This window comes from Selaginella moellendorffii, unplaced genomic scaffold, assembly GCF_000143415.4.
Source record: "Selaginella moellendorffii unplaced genomic scaffold, v1.0 SELMOscaffold_10, whole genome shotgun sequence".
Taxonomy (NCBI): Eukaryota; Viridiplantae; Streptophyta; class Lycopodiopsida; order Selaginellales; family Selaginellaceae; genus Selaginella; species Selaginella moellendorffii.
Genome location: NW_003314271.1, coordinates 1,905,333 through 1,923,574, shown reverse-complemented (window position 1 = coordinate 1,923,574; position 18,242 = coordinate 1,905,333). Strand labels below are relative to the sequence as shown.

The 18,242-nt window shown below is 42.9% G+C and overlaps 5 protein-coding genes across 6 annotated transcripts in view; all 5 read right to left on the bottom strand.

Moving 5' to 3' along the window:
- Window positions 1–1,451, bottom strand: part of LOC9631401 (probable amino-acid acetyltransferase NAGS1, chloroplastic) — a 2,038-nt gene extending 587 nt beyond the window's left edge. Inside the window, exons 1-7 of the mRNA XM_024673022.1 lie at window positions 1,416–1,451; window positions 1,218–1,363; window positions 956–1,164; window positions 750–901; window positions 297–690; window positions 127–224; window positions 6–48 (exon numbers count right to left, since the gene is read on the bottom strand). Coding sequence (XP_024528790.1) covers window positions 6–48; window positions 127–224; window positions 297–690; window positions 750–901; window positions 956–1,164; window positions 1,218–1,362 — 1,041 coding nt within the window. The 5' untranslated portion in view covers window position 1,363; window positions 1,416–1,451. The remainder of the gene's footprint in view (window positions 1–5; window positions 49–126; window positions 225–296; window positions 691–749; window positions 902–955; window positions 1,165–1,217; window positions 1,364–1,415) is intronic.
- A 488-nt stretch (window positions 1,452–1,939) lies between these two features.
- Window positions 1,940–4,389, bottom strand: LOC112345877 (nucleolin-like). Its single transcript, XM_024673551.1, has 7 exons — window positions 4,255–4,389; window positions 4,169–4,200; window positions 4,002–4,109; window positions 3,858–3,940; window positions 2,716–3,802; window positions 2,452–2,657; window positions 1,940–2,083 (listed from the first exon to the last, which is right to left on the bottom strand). The coding sequence occupies exons 1-7, from the start codon at window positions 4,271–4,273 to the stop codon at window positions 2,062–2,064; spliced, it is 1,557 nt and encodes a 518-aa protein (XP_024529319.1). The 5' UTR covers window positions 4,274–4,389; the 3' UTR covers window positions 1,940–2,061.
- A 49-nt stretch (window positions 4,390–4,438) lies between these two features.
- On the bottom strand, window positions 4,439–6,660 carry LOC9650314 (malate dehydrogenase [NADP] 1, chloroplastic). Its single transcript, XM_002968179.2, has 14 exons — window positions 6,360–6,660; window positions 6,219–6,294; window positions 6,077–6,166; window positions 5,945–6,029; window positions 5,707–5,888; window positions 5,583–5,653; window positions 5,436–5,526; window positions 5,292–5,366; window positions 5,137–5,238; window positions 4,958–5,080; window positions 4,833–4,901; window positions 4,710–4,778; window positions 4,603–4,656; window positions 4,439–4,531 (listed from the first exon to the last, which is right to left on the bottom strand). The coding sequence occupies exons 1-14, from the start codon at window positions 6,557–6,559 to the stop codon at window positions 4,475–4,477; spliced, it is 1,344 nt and encodes a 447-aa protein (XP_002968225.1). The 5' UTR covers window positions 6,560–6,660; the 3' UTR covers window positions 4,439–4,474.
- On the bottom strand, window positions 6,629–8,682 carry LOC112345878 (pentatricopeptide repeat-containing protein At2g33680-like). Of its 2 annotated transcripts, XM_024673554.1 has the most exons (3): window positions 7,072–8,682; window positions 6,987–7,012; window positions 6,629–6,874 (listed from the first exon to the last, which is right to left on the bottom strand). In XM_024673554.1, exons 1-3 carry the CDS (start codon window positions 8,450–8,452, stop codon window positions 6,815–6,817), a joined length of 1,467 nt encoding a protein of 488 aa, XP_024529322.1. In that variant the 5' UTR covers window positions 8,453–8,682; the 3' UTR covers window positions 6,629–6,814. The 2 variants fall into 2 exon arrangements, with proteins under 2 accessions (XP_024529322.1, XP_024529320.1); XM_024673552.1 differs by lacking the exon at window positions 6,629–6,874 and having other exon boundaries at window positions 6,882–7,012.
- LOC112345732 (pentatricopeptide repeat-containing protein At4g02750-like) lies at window positions 8,452–10,590 on the bottom strand. Its single transcript, XM_024673021.1, has one exon. The coding sequence runs from the start codon at window positions 10,588–10,590 to the stop codon at window positions 8,452–8,454; it is 2,139 nt and encodes a 712-aa protein (XP_024528789.1).
- Between the last annotated feature and the right edge of the window lie 7,652 nt (window positions 10,591–18,242).

Sequence of the window (18,242 nt, the reverse complement as noted above, 5' to 3'; positions counted from 1 at the left end):
TCCTGAAGATCGTCCTTGGTGGCACAACGAATGCCTTCGTACATATCACTGTATTGAGCATTAAATCATCAGTCAAAGATCCAAACATCACAAACAATTTAAAACTGATGAACAACGAGACTTTACCTTGCGATCATCGTGCCTATTCCATCTCTGGTGTAAAGCTCAAGGAGAAGAGCTCCCTCAATGGTACCATCCAAGAGATGGACCCGCCTTACCCCTGCCTAAGGACCAGCACGGCACAGCTTCAATTTCGCGAAAGAAAAAAAAATATTCGAAAGCTCCGAAGTTCTTACCCGACAAACGTGAACAGAGGCCGTCAACTCCGATAAGTATCCTTGTGTCCGCACCAAGCCACCAACAGCAAACCCCTTCCCGCAGGAATCATAGTTCTCTTCGCTGAGTGCTAAGTCGCCGGTGGACGCACTCACATAAAAACCGCGCCTTTCATTCGTGAAAGGAACGTCCGCTAGACCGAGACTTTTCGCGTAGCTTGCCCCCGCCAGAGCCTTCACGTAATCGGCAGCGATGTAACTTTGGCTTGCGCGCTGTCTTATCAGCTGGTCGGCCCGAAGAAGTGTCATGAAGCGAATCAGGAATCCATTCTCGTCAAGAACCGGACCGTCGAGCAGGCACAAAAGCTTGTCAGCCTGAAGAGCCACCGCGCACGCCGTCGCCACCTCGTACGTACTAAAAGCGTTTTAAGAAAAAGAAAGAAAGATCAAAGATCAAAGGCAATGGATGCTTACTTGCAGTTTAGAACCTCTCCCGTGCTAGAATACCCAAGATTGCTCATCAGGACGATGCAGTTCTTGTCGAGCCTCTCTTTGATGCGTTCCGCATCAATCTTTTTCACTTCTCCAGTCGCTCCAAAGTCCACTCCATTGACCACGCCTCTTCGCTGCACAGTTCAAGCCCAGATCGTTACGCAGATTCTCATCACGCCTTCACGAACCTTTGCTGACAGAAAATTCCCACTCGCAACACCCAAGCCGGACTCGTGCCACCTTTCATTCTCGCCATGCCGACGAAGAACAGGGATGCTTGGTCCCCGTGAGAGCTTCGCCTCTATCTCGACGCGCAATTTTCCAGCCGCCTCCATGGAAGCATCGAGAGCGTGAGCATCAGTTATCCTGTAAGCTCCAACATATCTCGGCTCTCTACCTGCAATCTACAAGCATTTATTAGCTGTTTGTGTCGTTCCTCTGGAATCCAACCTCTCTTTTCCGCTCGAAAAACTAGAGTCCCTCCTCTCGCAGATCCAAATCTCCTTACCCCTCTCCCGGAGAAGATCGTCGATTTGGACGCGGACCCCCGGAACGAGCACAATCTGGATTCCCAATCCATGGAGCAGTGAAACATCCTGGCAAAGTCGAGGCAAATCAGCCAGGAACAATTGAGATCACCACAAGAACCTGCAAGATATTGTCTAGAGTCTCTCGCTTTGCCAAAATCTCGCCTGGGACAACGATCACGAATGTGCTGCCGCGATGGCCTTGGATGTATGGCCACGCTTCCCTGAACCAATGCACATAATCCCGGTGGTTCTCTCTAACCGCGCAAGAACCGTTGGTATTTACTGCCGCCGCCGCCAGAGGACTTGGCAATCTCCGCACGGAGCGAGCGATCGGGGGAAGCTTATTAGGCGATGGAAGCCAATGCAAGCGTGATGGTAGCGATCCAGTAGCTCTCCCTCCTCCTCCACAAGAGCAATTTACCTGTTTGGTGAATACCCACGATTGCCGATCCATTGCCAGGCATTGAGATGCGGCCCTTTGATCCATTGCCAAGCCCTGTGATGCTGCTCTTCGGCAAGAGAAATCTACGGGCAAGGATGCGATGATGCTTTGATGCTCTCTGATTGATGCCAACATTGCCCTAAAGTACAAGTCTATGTCAGTAAAAGCCTGCAGCTAGAATGCACCTGGAAAAACGCGGCGGCTAGAAACAACACGTCACTACCAGGTCTCTACACCACGTGCTACAACGTAATGAATTCAAGTTAAAATTTTGCAGCTGATGTACGTTGACGACCTTTGGACGACCTTTGGATCACCTGTTTCAACGTTCCTTCCGCTCTTTCCTGTCAATGAAGAGGTACTACAACTTAAACTGGATATAAAAATCAAATGAATCTAGTCACAAACAAGAAAAGCGATGAGATCAAACCATCAAGCAATGAATCTAGTCACAAACGAAACGGTGGGAGACCTTTAACCATCAACCAAAGAACCTTCACAAAGGATCAGGTAGGAAATACAAACATCAGACAAAGAATCACAAAACACACACAATGAATCTAGTCACAAACGATGAGAGATCTTTAATCATCAACCAAAGAGCCTACACAAAGAATAAGTTAGGAAATACAAACATCAAACAAAGAATCACAAAACAGACACACACAGAGAGAGAGAGAGAGAGAGAGAGAGAGAGAGAGAGCTTTCTTACTTGACGACTTGAGGCTTGAGTTTTGGAAGCTTTAGCTTCTCCTCCCTGGCCTTCTTCTCCACTGCGAGGAGCTCCGAGCTTATAACTCGCGTTTGCTGTGGCTGATAGTTTGGATCGTCCCACGTATGCAGCTCCTCGAATGGCACCAGCAGCGGCCCCACGTCCTTCCACATTAGCTGCTCCTCGTCGCCATCTTCGTATCGGACCTGATGACAAGCTCACAGATAAGAAATCCATGCAGAAATACTTCTTTCGAGACCAAACCTTGTAGCGTCGGTTCCTTCTGTCGTAGTCCGCAACTTCGCCGCGAAAGACCCTTCCATTGAATCTCTTCCTCAGCTTGCGTCCCCGGAGCTTGATTCCCCGGTCGAACGGCGATGGCTTGCTCTCGCTCGCGTTTAAGTTCGTAGAAGTAATCGCTGTGGAAGGAGTAGCAACCTCGAGAGATTTTGGAGACGGCTCCGGCGACTCCAGCACCTCGGGTGGTTCCGGAAGAGCTAGCTTTGCCGGACTCAGCTCCACCAGGCTTGGCTCCACAATAGACTCCACAGCCACGGTCTTCTTCTTCTTCTTCTTCCGCTTGAGATTCGCACAGCTCTCCTTGAGTTTCCTCTTGAGCTCCGCTGCGATGACCTGACGCCGCCTCGTCAACTCGTCCACTGGAGTCGGCTTCTTGGGTCTCTTCTGCCGCTTGATCGCCAGGGTGCCATCGGATCCCTCCTGTTTCGCGAGCCTGCGCTTCTTCTTGTAGCCCCTCCACCTCTGCAGCGTCAAGACGTGCTTTCGTTTCTTCTTGGGCTTCTTCCTCAGCCTCTCCAGATCGCTCTCGTTCAAGCTGCAATCACTGTCGTCGTCGACTCCGTCTTTCCTATCCCGCTCTTCATCCTCTTCGTCGTCGTCCTCGTCTTCACTGTCGATCTCTGGCTCGTCTTCTGATCCGTCCTCGCTTAAACTGTCTAGGCTCTCGCTATCTTCGTCATGGCTTTCCTCGTCATCCTCTTCGTCCTCTTCATCCGCTTCCTCGCCACTACTGATTGCGTCAACCTCTTGTTGCAGCTTCACGGGAGCAACGGATTTACGTGGCCTTTTCTTCGTCGCCACCACCTCGAGTTTGCTCTGAACCACGACGTCCGCAAGCATGTCCATCTTCTCCATCCTTTGCACTTCTTGAACTTGCGTGATCACGATGGCGTTCTCGTTAGACACTTGCTGGATCCTTGCTTCCCGTTCATAATCACTATTCTTCGCCTTGACATCATCCTCACTATCTGTAGCTGCTTCAGAGTTTGTAGACTGTTCTCCTGGTTTATCTTGCTGGTCAGCACTTGGCTCTTTTTTCTTTTGCGAAAATCTGGAAAAAGGAGAAGAGATTCGCCAAGCAAGCACAAAAAAATTGTAAAGATTACCTCTTGAAAATGATTTCTTGTGGGATATACTTCTGTAGTTCTTCCCATTTAATCTCCTCAGTTTGGTCGCCCTCGAATCTCACCTACAAAAGCAAAGACACGAATTTTAAGAAAACTGACAACGGCAAATCCGAAGAACAAAACCTTGTAAAGTTTGGTCTCGGGATCATATTCTTCCACAGTTCCAGGAGTGTCTTTCTTTGTAATTGTCTTACCGATTAATGCCTTCCCTTCGCCAGTATACTCGGCCTCCTACAAGAACGACCCAAGTGTGAGAATTCCTCGTTACAAGAAAGAATTACTCGACTCACCGTGTGTGCCTCACTTTTCGCCACTATTCCACCTAGACATGCCACAAGCCATGAAATCCTCATCCATCGAGGCAAGAAAGACCTACCAGAGGATTTCGTCTCCATTGCGCGCCAAACCTAGCTCGCACCTCGCAAATCCCGGAGATTTCACAACATTCCCGCAGAGATTCCCGCGAGCCGCCACGCTCAGCTCCACTGCCCGCTACGCTCTTCACTAAGCATTCGTCCACAAAAACCTCAGATACCTAGTACCAATCAGACATTGACACGTGTCTAGATCAAGTTTTCCAAAAATCAGTTTGTTTGCTATTGTTCTCCAGGGAGCATTGTGTCGCCTCCAGGAAGATCACAAAATCCATTCTCCTGAAAAAAACGAGGGGGAAGACAATGGATAGAACAGAATTGCTTTTGATTGAGGAGAAACAACGACATACCTCGCCGATAAGATGAGCAACGCATTTTCTTTCCGCGATAAGTTCGTCCTCGCTCTGTGGAAAAAAGAGAGAATTCTCTTCAGTTCTAATTTCCAAGTGGATGTTACCTTCTTTATGCGCTCGTATAGATACTTGTCAATATGAAGTCCCGGCACGATCTCGTAATCACCGTCTCCCTGGATGAGATAGCAACATATAAGTTTTTCGCGAGTGAGATCAAGTAACCTCACCTTCGATCTGCATGGTAAGCTGAAGACAAGATCGCCGTCAATGCCATAAGGGTTCCCAGCAGCATAAACCTGAACAAAAAAGAATTTTTTTTCAAAGTTTTACGAGAACTTGCAAGAAATGTTACCCCCGAAGAAAACCAGTCCCCAGGGGGAGTGGGCTGAACCAAGGATTTCATTGCGTCCACGATCGATACTGCTGTGGATGCAGCAGAAGAGCGCCCCCATTTCTTGATGAGAACACCTCCCCGCTGCATAAACAGGTGAATCTAGTACTTGAATCCTTTCAAGTTCGAGAAAACCATACCGTTTGTACAGTTGGAGTAAATTGTTCCTCAAGCCACTTGTGGTCAGTTATGACTTCTTTCACAGGCCTTCCATTGATTTTTGCATTCAGAAAGTCAGGTACCTTCAGGCCAAAAAAGATTCTTGTCTGTATTTCCAATTGAATAAAGCACATACTTGTGTTGTAGAATGGTTTCCCCAGATAGTAACATTCGAAACGTTGTCATAAAATACTCCAGCTTTAAGAGCGAGCTACTAGGTATGGAAATGTAGTAAAAGGTATAAAAAAGAACAGATCCAAGACTTGGCTGAAGAATGTACCTGGCATTTTGCTCTGTTTTCGTCCAGCCGAGTAAGAGCATGGAAGTTTTTACTGGGAATCCGGGGTGCATTTTTCATGCAAATGAGAGCACTGAAACAAAGAAAAACCACCTCGTAAGTATAGAAAACAGCGAGAAAAATACATACTTGGTATTGCATGGATTTCCCACTACAACAACCTTCACGTTCGAGCTAGCTACTTCATTAAGAGCTCTACCCTGCAAAACCGCAAGGTTTTGAACTTATCATTTGATAAAAGAGAGATTCCAACCTGTGCGGCAAATATTTGTCCATTGATGTCAAGTAAGTCAGCTCGCTCCATGCCTGGTCCCCGAGGTTTAGCACCAATAAGCAGAGCCCACTCCGCATCTCGAAACACCTCATACGGGTCTATGCCGATTATGACCTCCCTCAACAGAGGATAGAGTGAATCTTCTAACTCCATAGCAACTCCTGCAAAACTCACGTGAGATTGATACTCAAAATCCAGTTTTGTAAAACTTGAAAACCTTCAAGTGCTTCTTTCGATCGCTCTGATCCCAGAAGATTGAGTGCCACAGGTTGATCGGGTCCAAAAACCTCGCCAGAGGCAATCTAGGAAGAGAAAAATGCATAGATAAAAGAGAAAGACGAACTCATACCTTGAAAAGAAGATGATTGGAGATCGTCCCAGCAGCTCCTGATACTGCAACGCGCACGAGTTTTTTCTTCCATGATTTCGGTTTCTCCTCCTGGTGGATCCAATGTTCAATCGCTATCACACTGGAATCCAATCCAACTTACTTCTTTAAGATCATAAATAACGCAAAAAACACCGTAGCATTCAGCTCCCTTGGGCAGCGGTGGCGCTTGAGCTGGACTGGAAGAGAAAGATCGCAGCAAGAAAGAATTAGCGGGAAAACCATTTAGGTCAGAGAAATCTACCTGGGAGCATTCACCGAGCAAGTAATCCGATGCTGCTGCCTCGCTAAGAGATGCCTGCTCCATCCAGCCGCCTTGCTGATGCGGCGCGATCCATGAAATGTGCTCCTAAACTTCACGCTCTTCTGCTCATCGCACGAATCCAAAGATTGGAATGGAGACTTGAATAGCGCCGCCTGCGACGCTGCCACCGCCGCCGCCATAGCCTAGAGCGCGCGCGCCTCACACGATCATATACAAGATAGAATGAGAATGGAGCTGGAAGAGAGAAATAGAAAACGATAGCGCACTCACAAACGCCAATTCGTATTCGATCGATGAATAGGCGGCCTGGGACGCGTCCGACGTGTCAGATAGAAAAGCAGAGCGAAAGGCCTCCCGCGTGCCACGTCGAATCCGACGGGGCGTCCACATCACTGCCGTTGGATCGCAGCATTTTCTTCTTTCCAGCCAGCCAACTAGCTCAAAATCTCCTGGAGAAGCCGGATTCCCGGAAACTTGAAGATTTCATGCGTTACCTGGAAGTTCATCGACTTAAAAGTAAGATCATCTAGAAACGAGAACTGTAATGTTTTGAGAAAAGTTGGAACTTTCATGCAATTCCAGTGGCAGTGAATAAGAAGTGTATACCTCGATTGCTATTGAGAATCCAGGACCTGAAAGCCACGATCTTGAGCGTGCATATTAGAACTTAGCACGTAAGGAGTGGCATTACCTGGACTTAAATCCACGTACCTCTGCGTTGCTCGTGTTCCTCGGCTGGAGTCACTGTGGATCTTGCAAGCTCCCAGCAGAGAGTTCCACGCCACCGAGTCGGGCTCGTAAGGCATGCTGCCGATCAAGTCCTCGACTTCTTCCAGCTTCCCAGCTTTTCCCAGGAGCTCCATCAAGCACTGGTAATGATCCGGCAAAGGCTTCAACTGGAAGTCGGCCTGCATTGCGAGAAGGTCCTCCCAGCATCTCTCCAGCAACCCCGAGTGGCCACAGGCGAAGAAGATGTTGGTGAAAGTGATCCGGTCCCTGGAGAAGCCTTCCATCTCCATGAGCCACGGCAGCTCCAGCGCTTCTCGGGCATGCCCTTGCTGGGCATACGCGATTATCATCGCGTTGAATGAGATGGTATCCTTTTCCGGCATAACCAGAAAGATGGCTCGAGAAACTTTGATCAATCCGGTTCTAGCATAGGCAGTGATGAGCGCATTGTTCAGACTGATATGAGCTTGAAAACCGGCTGCCACGGCCTCTGCACGAATGAAAGTTACGCTGGAAGGCGCGCTACAGCAATTGAGAACGCTTACCAGAGTGACCCGGTTTGGACTAACGCCTTCTAGGTCCATTCTTGCGAAAGTTTCCATAGCCCGGTTCTTTTCCTGGTTGTGCACGTAAGCGGAGATCATCCCAGTCCATGAAACAATGTCCTTCTCTTCTAAAGCATCAAAAACACTCCGAGCATCAACCAAGCTTGCAAACCTGCCATACATGCTTATCAGTGCGTTGATAGCTTTCGTCTCAACCTCGAAACAAATGCTACCATGAATCATCTTGCCTTGAGCTAAGCTCGTACAGCCACTGAGAATGCTCACCAGAGTCACTGAATTTGGAGAAAACCCATCGAGATCCATTTGCTGAAAAGCTCCAAATGCCTCCTCGCAAAGCCCTGCTTGAACAAAACCAGAGATCATAGCATTCCAAGACACCACATTCTTCTCAGGCATTTTTGAGAATACCTTTCGGGCCTCGTCGAGCTTATTGTTCTCCACCAAGGCCGTGAGCATCGCGGTGGAAAGGATCACATCCGGCTCTGGGGCGCTGTCATACAAGAAAGAAGCCTCTTCAATTTGCCCGTTCCGGGCATATGCTGTGATCAGTAGAGTCCAGGAGAAAACGTTTGGCTCCTTGATCCTGTCAAACGCCTTGCGCGCTTCTTGCAAGCTGCCACAACGAGCATACATCTGGACAACAAGATTCCCCAGAAATGTGTCGCTGCGATCCAGCCCTGCCTTGGCAACATCGGCGTGTGCGCTCTTGGCCTCGCGCAGCGATTTGCAGTGACGCAGGAGCTCGGCAAAGGAATTCCTGGAACCAAGAAGATCCATTACCCTAGCGCCTTACAGGACCTGGCTAGCGCTGTGTAGGATCCGGCATTCCATCGATCGAGCTCCACAATGCGCCGTGCAACCCCAATCGATTCCTTTCTATGAATCGATGCAGCTAGCAGCGATCCCAGCTCCGTGGCCTGCGGCTCAAACGGCATAAATTCCACGAGCTCCTTGGCGCTGTCGATCTGCCCAGCCCGTCCAAGAACATCGACAATGCAGCAGTAGTGCTCTCTCCACGGCGAGAGGCCGTGTTCTTGGCTCATGAGCAAGAAACCCTTGACAGCCCGATCCACCAATCCGCTGTGGCTGCTGGCATGCAAGATCGCGATGAATGTGACAGCATCCGGTTGGAATCCTTCCATCGCCATCCCGATCAAGAGCTCCGCCGCGTGATCCGACTGAGAATGCGGCGATGCGAGGAGCGCATTCACCGCGGCGACGCTGCGATCAGGCATCCGCTCGAATAGCCGCAGAGCTTCGCGACGATTTCCACTGCGCGCTAGACACGCGAGCATCGAAATCCAGCTCGCGAGATCCCTAGCAGGCATTCTCTGGAACAAATCCTTAGCCTCGAGATCTTGCCCGTTCAGAGAATATGCTGTAAGCATTGTGTTCCAGGAGACGGTATCTCGCCAGGGCGAGGAATCGAACACCAACTTTGCGTCGAGGAGATGACCACTGGCGCCGTACGCCTGGACCAGCGTGTTGTACGACACACTGTCGCGCTGCGGCATCTTCTCAAACATGACCCTGGCATCTTCGAGATTCCCAGAGAGGCAATACGAGTAGATCAGGATATTCCACGAGACGTCACAATGTTCGGGCATGGTGTCAAATAGCCTTTTGGCCTCCGCCACCTTTCCAAGCTCCATACCGTACCCTTCCAGCAAGACATTGTAGGAAACCAAATTTCTCTCTGGCATCTCATCAAAGATTTCTTTAGCTTTAGATAGATTCCCCAACTGGGCATATGCTTGAATCAGGCATGTAGACGAGACAAGGCAGTGTCTTGGCATCTTTTGGAACATTGCTATGGCTTCCTCTAAATTGCCACCTTTTCCAAGCATCCCTATGATCGACGTCCAACATACATTGTCCCACTCAGGCATATCGTCAAGTACCTTTCTGGCTTCATCAAAAAGAAAGTTCTCTCCAAGTCCCTGGAGAAGTATCGACCACGATACTAGACTCCTCCAAGGCATACTCTTCTCAAACATCTCCACGGCATCTTTTAAAAGCGATGCCTTGGTGTATGCCATTAGCAAAAGATTCCAAGATAAGATGCTTCTACTCGTCATTCGGTCGAAGATTTCCTTGCATTGTTCTAGTTGCCCATGTTGGGCATATGCCGTGAGAAGAATGTTCCAAGTAACAACATCTTTCTCTACCATTTTACGCAATAGTTCTTTGGCCTTGTCAAAACAACCATCTAGACTGTAACCTTGCATTATCGTATTGCATGACACGGTGTTCCAAAATGGCATTGCTTCAAACAAAACCAGTGCTTCTTTGAAGAGGCCATTATCCACATAGGCAGCGATCATAATATTCCATGTCACTACATTTCTTTCCATCATGGAATCAAACAATTCTTTGGCTTTTGATATGCACCCAATCTGAGCGTATCCTTTCATCATGGCCGTCCATGTCACCACAGTCCAGTCCGACATTGCATTAAACAGTGCCTCGGCATCGTCCATTTGCCCCGCTCCGGCATATGCAGCTATTAGTATTGTCCATGTCACTGTGTTTCTATAGAGCATACTGTCGAAAATTACTCTCGATTCGCAGAGTTTGCCAGCTTTTACATATGATTTCAACAGAGAATTCCATGCAACCACATTTTTACTGGGCATTTCTTTGGCAATATTACTCGCCTCCTCCAAATGGCCATTTTGAGCATATGCAGTCAATATTATGCTCCATGAAAAACTGTTTGGCTGGCGGATTCCATCAAAAACTAGCTTTGCCTTTTTCAAGCTCCCACAGTTCCCATACATCTGGACAAGGAGATTAGCAAGGTAGTGGCTATTTGAATGATTGCTATGTGTGATTTGGGTGTGAAGTTGCTGAGCCTTTGATAGATCCTTACAAGAAGTGAGTAAGGTGGCAAAATCTGCCTCAGTTGCCACCATTTTACTGGCAATTTAAATTTAAGTCTGTCATATGAACTATAAGAATGTCAAAATTAACATATAACAAACTTAGCTATACCCAAAAATTAAGAAAAGAGGTGATCAACTCTTTTGAAATACAATATGGACATTGTTATATTTTGAACTCTTTGCTAATATTATTTCTTCTTTTTGTGTTTCTTTTTTATCATGAGCTAAGTCATGAGACACCTTTTGAAAGAGGTGTTATCTTATAATAGTAATGTAATAGCTAAACACTTGTCAATGTATGCATCCCTATTCACAGTATCATATTCTAACATATATTAAGTGCTGAAATACAATATCACATTAAATGGCTTATGATTTGTTGAAAGGCATAGTTATAATATAATATTTTAGCTTTATGCTTTTTATGAAATCTGGTATAAATAAATCTGAAAAACATATTTACTTTGTGAGTGCATAAAATATAGAAAAGGAATACAAAAAATATGCATATCAATTAGCCCAAAAACCCTAGTTTATATACAAAAGCAAGTGGTCTAGAAACCAATATAATAACTACCAAAATCCCATTACACTAATATTAGTATATAGTACTATAGTCATACACTTAGACCTCACATCATCCCCTCCTCTTGGAATAATGGAAGACTATTAAAGTTCTCTCGTAAATGGGCCAGGATCTTGAGGAACATCAGAAGGAAGCATTTGTGGATCTGTAAATGGTACTAGTTATTCTTGATCCCTTCGTACAAAACGTTTCAACCACTACACATGCACAATTTTTAGAGGATCAGCTTGGTAGATATTATATTAAACCTTATAAACTTGCAGTCCAACTTGCCACCACACCTGATATGGTCCTTTCCATTGAGCAAGGAGCCCTTTAAATAAACCATGTATTGTAAAATGGAGAAAACAGACTAACACTAAGTCATCCACTTTGTACTCTGCTAATAGACGATGATAGAAATTATAGCACTATTGTTGTCCGACTTGTATGTGGCCCAAGTGTTTAATAAACTCTACTCAAACAAGTGGACGAATGCTCGTCAAATACTAATCCCACAACTTAGCATCAGCAGCTCGTCGCAATCGCAAAGATAAACCTAACTCCATTGGTAATATTGAATCATAACTATATAAGAGTTTATATAGTGAAGCACCAATAGAACTCTACACCTGTTAAGCACTAGGTCAGGATAATAGGATAAGGAAAGGGCTCTGCAATCAAGTGATCACCCCTTTAGCCAGTTGGCTTAGGGTGTAAGGGATAGGATCCTAATATTGGTATCAGAGCCTAATTTGATTCTCATGGCTAACGAGTGGGGCAAGAATATTTTGAAGGAATATTCAACATAGTGGATCTAGAGGGAGAACCAAAGTTTGGTAGACCCTAAGAGAAGGATCATGGTGACCGGAGGGTGGCCTAAGTATGATCGCGGTGTAAGCAACCAAAGAGAACGACTCGAGAGACGGTCCATAGGGTTTAGATATAGAGGGAAAGGGCCCATGAATAAGAGTGCACCCCTTTTTCCAATCGGTTAAGGGTTTTAGGATATTTGGAGTTAAGCGTCTTTGGGTTTGAATAGTATTGGGTTGGGTGACCTCCTGGGAAGTCTAAATTTAGGAGCTTACATTTGGTATCAGAGAGGTCTCGAGTCCGACTCTGTTGGTTGGCTAAGGGAATCACACCACATGTTGATTAACATCTAACTGGTCCAGTTTGCTCCCGCTGGGCTCGACCCGAGGGGTAGGGTGTCAAGAGAGCGGGGCTCTCGGGAGAGCTGCGGCTCTCAGCTTCCGTTCACGAGGGCGTGAACTTGCAGGGAAGCGTGGTAGATTGTAAGCAACCAAAGAGAACGATTCGAGAGACAGTCCAAAGGGTTCAAATATAGAGGGAAAGGGCCCATGAATAAGAGTGCACCCCCTTTTCCAATGGGTTAAGGGTTTTGGGATACTTGGAGTTAAGCGTCCTCATAGGGTTCAAATATAGAGGGAAAGGGCCCATGAATAAGAGTGCACCCCCTTTTCCAATCGGTTAAGGGTTTTGGGATACTTAGAGTTAAGCGTCCTTAGGTTTGAATAGTACTGGGTTGGGTGACCTCCTGGAAGTCCAAATTCAGGAGCTTACATGCGGATGATCATTCCCTAACGAGGGGAGCAAATTCAGGAGCTTACATGCGGATGATCATTCCCTAACGAGGGGAGGATTGTTAGGCACCAGGTCAGGATAATAGGATAAGGAAAGGGCCTTGCAATCAAGTGATCACCCCTTTAGCCAGTTGGCTTAGGGTGTAAGGGGTAGGATCCTAACAACACCTTTGTGACATATGTATACCAAAGAAATAGCAAATACCCATCCTAATCCAAATGCTAAAAGTTCAGGATAATAGGATAAGGAAAGGGCCTTGCAATCAAGTGATCACCCCTTTAGCCAGTTGGCTTAGGGTGTAAAGGATAAGATTCTAACAACACCCTTATGACATATGCATACCAAAGAAATGGCAAATACCCATCCCAATCTAAATGCTAAAAGTTCATGTACTTTGCGATTATCCCTTTGACTGTCTGATAAGCCATTCCACCAAACCGTCTGACTATGGATGATAAACATTCGTGAAAACCCTAATTGAGACATCAAAACATGAAATGCCTTAGCCATAAATGTAGGATTGTTATCCGAAAGAATCTATTTCAGACAAAAATGTTAGAACACCACTCGATTGAGAAAGAAGTATCCAACAACAATTGCAAAGGTGTTAGTAAGAGCACCAACTTCCAGTTAGCAAGTCAAGTAGTTGGAAGCAACAATAATATACTCATTGTCAATATTCAATTGTGGAAAAGGTTTCATAAAATCAAACACCACCAACTTAAACGGACAAGAAACTACAATAAACTCTAATTATCCTTTTGTAGCACGAGGGGGAGTATTATAAGCTTAGCACCAAATGCAATTATGCATATATTGGATAATATCATGCACCTCCAGCCAATAAAAAGACTTATGCAACTTTTTAGTCATATGACGATGTCCTATATACCTATCTAGAACAAGAGAATTATGGTAGGCATGGAAAAATTATAGAATAAAGATTGAAAGCACCACTAGTTATAAATGATCATCAGGATCCATCCCCACAAAATAAAGAAGACCGTCTTCAAGGTGATATTAAAAATGTAAATGCTAGAATTGCAATTCATCAGTAAGTGATGTAGGATTCTCAAACCTATCTTGAAGCGTTTGAATCTATAATTCAATCTTTTGAGCCTCATGAACCTCATCAAGAGAAAGTAAATATTTTTTTGCACCTTATGAACATTAAACACCAAATATAGCAACCATAGACGGCACTGAATGCTCATCTAGAAAATCCACTGATGCTAAAACACCAAGCTCGTTAAAAACATGAGAAGAAAGCAAAGAAGAAAGAGGAACTCATAAAAGGGCATCAATGTCAACCATAAAACTCCCTGAGAGATAACAACATCAAAATCATATATTTAAAGTTTCAAAACCCACTAAATAGTACAACCAACTATGTTCTTCCAATTTAATAATGAAGTCACAACGGCGTGATCACCTTCCAATAACATCCGAGAACCATATAGATATACATGAAGTTTCTCAAAACCCTAGACTGCTACTAAACACTCCTTATTTGTTGTGAAGTAGTTTGTCTCTGCTAATTGTAATGTATGGATTATATATGCAATGGGATGGCACTGATCAAGCATATTTAAACTCTCTTGCATCAACACACCTCCAAAACCAATATCATAAGCATCCACACACAAAATGAAAATTCGAGTGTAATTAAGATACACTAAAATTGTAGGAGTTGTCAATGTCTCCTTGAGATCCATGAATGCCCACTCATAGTCTGTAGACCAAATAAAAGATGATATTAATAACTTCAATAATACACACAACGGTGTAATGTGATCAAAAAGATAATCTACAAAATTATAGAGATACTACACCTTATTTAGGAAGCGATACATATCATTTACACACTTTGGAATAAGGAACTTTACAGCCACAAATTTGTTAGGATCAACTTGCAAACCCTTACGAGAAATATGATACCTAAAATAAGTTATGTCCTTGAACCCAAACACACATTTCGACTGCTTCAACTTTAGACCAACTTCTTATAGATGTTTTAACACTTTACAAACATCACAAATGTATTCCTCCTATGTCCTCTTTGAGTGGATCAAAACATCATTGAATTCAATAGTCACCTCTAGCATATCACAAAGAATGTCATTTATCATTTGCTGGAAAGTTATTAGAGCATTGTTCAAACTAAATGGCATTACCAAAAACTTGTACAAACCAAATAGTGTACAAAAAATAATCTTAGGAATATCTCTTTCAGCCATCAGTACTTGCTAATACCCAGAAGCAAGATCTAACTTGGTGAACCAACAACTTCTCCTCAAATGATCCAAGAGATTAGCAGTGCAAGGAAGAGGGTACACATTTGGGATCATCACTTCTTTTAACGGATAATAGTTGATATAGAAATAACTTCTATCAAGTTTCATCACAAGATGAGGTCCACATGCCCAAGGACTTCACGACTTCCGAATAACACCCTTCTTTAACATTTTTTTGGTATTTATATGTAAAATCTTGATCTCTTTGGATAACCAACGATGAACAAAAACCTTAATTGGATGAGCATCTCTAGTTAGAATTGGATAACATGTGGTAATCTTGGCCCCAAACAATACATCAAATTCAAAGAGATCGGCATACTCTTTCATGAGCCGGTCAACTACTACAACAATAAGATTGTTAGAAGGATCGGAAAAGGGAAGAGCAAAATAAGACAGAAACATAAGAGGAAATAATGGGGAGACAAAAGTAATAGAAGCAAAGGTAAAAACAAAGGGACAAAGATATATGGAAGTGAAAAAAATGAATGAAATATAAAGAAGGATGAGATAATGGGGGGAGAAGCTTTAAAATCACACTTCGCATGATTGTGCTACAAGCAATTCATACTAAGGATGAGGTCAAAAACTTGACTCAACACCAATTGCAACCCAAACTCGAGATCTCCCACATGCACTACGAAGTTCGCCTCACAGCTATTGCTATAAAGAATGAAGATTGCCTCTACTAAACGATGCAAATGTAGACAACAATATGTGGCGGTTTAGGGTGCCACATATTGTTGGCACAATAATAACCTAAACCTAAACCTAAACCTAAACCTAAACCGGTGCCCTTTTTCAAATTTATTTCATTTTCTTTAATACCACATGTAATGCATTTTATCTCTCTCCCCTTCATGAAAGAATTTTTAGTAGATATTTTATCTCCATTTATTCTTTAACTTTTAAGGATTTATAGTAACAATATATCCAAATTTCATTCCATGATCACTTGCACTATAATCTTTAGCTAATGATATCAACTTCTAGAAGGTAAAGAAAGATGTGTTGCTCTATTGTGGGTAATCTAGTCCATGTGAAGTGGTGGCCGTGAAAAATGCCTCATGTCTCCTCACTAGAAGCAATAAATATTTCTTACAAAGCACACATTAATAAACAAGAGATAGGCTTTGTTTCCAATTAAGAAAAAGTTACATCTTTCTCAACTTCCCCAAGAGTTATCGTTTCATCTACCACTTCATTAGTCACTTCCTCCAGAGGTACAAAGCCCATCTAAGAGCTCATTTGGTACCATGAACCTCCTATCAAAAGCTCAATCCCCAAATAAAGAGGCCAAAAAATTGGTTGTTAATGGTGGTACCTAAAAAGGATTGCCACCTTTTGCTGGCATGTGTTGTGTAATGGAGCAAGGAGTAGAGCTGCATGTAGCTAGATAAGAGCCTCCCAAATGCCTCTCAAACTATTGGAAGTGCCTATAAAAAACAGTCTAGTACCTTGGGCATTTGTCGAATCTTAAGCATCTTGGCTAGATCTTGCATTGGGGTATGTCCCAATTGTGGTGGAGGCTGTGAATCACTAGAAGGGATGTTTGGAGATGTCTCAGTTGAGCCTGCGCAGCAAAAATTCATGACATTACATCATAGCACCTCAACCCCCAACATGTCATTCTTGCTAAGGTATTCAAAAGAAAAGTGTTTGCAACAAAGATGCTGGCTCCAGTTTTGTGACTTGGCAAGTGTCTGGCTAAGTCACTCCACCAGATCCATGAGCTGAGAGTCTAAGCTGTTATGCAAAACTTGGGAATTGTCAATAAAAATCATTAATAGTAGTTATGATGGGAGTTTAGATCACTTGCTGGATGAGATTGCTGTAGTAGATATTTGGCAGCAGCAGCCTCACAGTGGGAATTAGGCAGACCATTGTCTCATTTCATCCTCTTGATCAAGAAGCACCTTCTTGTCTGCATATTGGTGAATTTTGGAGTATACGCAAACTTTGGATCTAGTCTTTCATGCATTAAAATCTAACTCAATTTTAAATTTTTCTCTGATCATTAAAATAAGATGTTTTATTTGTGCAATGCCACTTGGTAACAAACTAGAATATTAAAACCCTTTAAATCAGTTAAAAACAGGGTTAAATTTAGAATAAAATGATTAAAATAATACTCAAAAAAAATCATAGGTATTCACCACCAATGCAATTTCTAGTTTCTTTATATAGATAAGTGATAAATATATTTAAATCACATTAAAAAAATATTCCAATTTTATAAATACTTGCAATATTAATCTATATTATGAATTTATTGCTTTCTAGAATCAAAATTTTGATTTTTATAATTTTATGTTACTATGTCTCCTTTAATATAGGAAATGATAATGATCAGCCACTTTATCCAGCTGTTATAAGTGCTGAAAGTCCAAATAAATTAAATATTGAAGATTTTTATAATTTAATAAACTATATCTTTGATTATATTAAAGATTATTTTTAAAATGGTGAAACTTTTTCTGTAGGAGAAATTAAAATTCCAGCATTCATTTTACAAAATGCAGGTATTAGTATTAAATTAACCATATTGAAACCAATTGAAATTGTAAGAGATAAGGTTCTCCCATCTTTTTCATTTTGTTTATTGGATCCAACTGAACTTGAAAAATATCGAGATGATGTTTTGTTAAAAGTTTTTACATATATTTTAGATAATTTAGAATATCAAGCATTATCAAGCCCAAACTCATTTTATGGTTACATACATGTGGCTTATTTAAATTTCTCATTAAAATACAAATTAAGATCAACAGGTAAAGGTAACACCAATTTAAATATCAAAATTTTAAATTCGGAAATATATATTTCAAATTGGAATTGTGAAGCACTTTATAGATCTTCATTAATAAGTGGATTTCAAAATGAGATTGGATCATATATAGAAGAAAATAACAGTTTAGTATCACCAAATGGTTTGTTTAGATTTACTTTAAAAGATAATTGTAAACTTAAATTTCACAAAGTTTCTACCAACAATATTATGTGGAAAAGTATGGGAAATTTTGGAATAAATGCCATTAATTATAATTGTGTTGCAGTTTTACAAGAAAATGGAAACTTTATTATTAAAAGTAATAATAATATAGTTTGGGCAACAAGATATTGCTTAAAAGAGCCATGTATATTAGATACAGTATTACTTGTAAGAAATGAAGGTAATGTTATAATTTACAATGCAAATAATGGTAAAAAATTATGGT

What these genes read in the sequence shown, in the direction of transcription:
- LOC112345877 (XM_024673551.1), bottom strand. An exon ending in CGAAAAGTGAGGCACACACG is followed by an intron (nt 4,110 to 4,168) that starts GTGAGTCGAGTA and finishes TCGTTCTTGTAG; the next exon opens with GAGGCCGAGTATACTGGCGA. An exon ending in GAAGGAACCGACGCTACAAG is followed by an intron (nt 2,658 to 2,715) that starts GTTTGGTCTCGA and finishes GCTTGTCATCAG; the next exon opens with GTCCGATACGAAGATGGCGA.
- LOC9650314 (XM_002968179.2), bottom strand. Translation starts at nt 6,559, where the DNA reads ATGGCGGCGGCGGTGGCAGCGTCGCAGGCGGCGCTATTCAAGTCTCCA. An exon ending in GAAACCATTCTACAACACAA is followed by an intron (nt 5,239 to 5,291) that starts GTATGTGCTTTA and finishes TTTGGCCTGAAG; the next exon opens with GTACCTGACTTTCTGAATGC. An exon ending in GGGACTGGTTTTCTTCGGGG is followed by an intron (nt 4,902 to 4,957) that starts GTAACATTTCTT and finishes TTTTTTGTTCAG; the next exon opens with GTTTATGCTGCTGGGAACCC.
- LOC112345878 (XM_024673552.1), bottom strand. Translation starts at nt 8,452, where the DNA reads ATGGATCTTCTTGGTTCCAGGAATTCCTTTGCCGAGCTCCTGCGTCAC. An exon ending in GTACGTGGATTTAAGTCCAG is followed by an intron (nt 7,013 to 7,071) that starts GTAATGCCACTC and finishes CGTGGCTTTCAG; the next exon opens with GTCCTGGATTCTCAATAGCA.
- LOC112345732 (XM_024673021.1), bottom strand. Translation starts at nt 10,590, where the DNA reads ATGGTGGCAACTGAGGCAGATTTTGCCACCTTACTCACTTCTTGTAAG.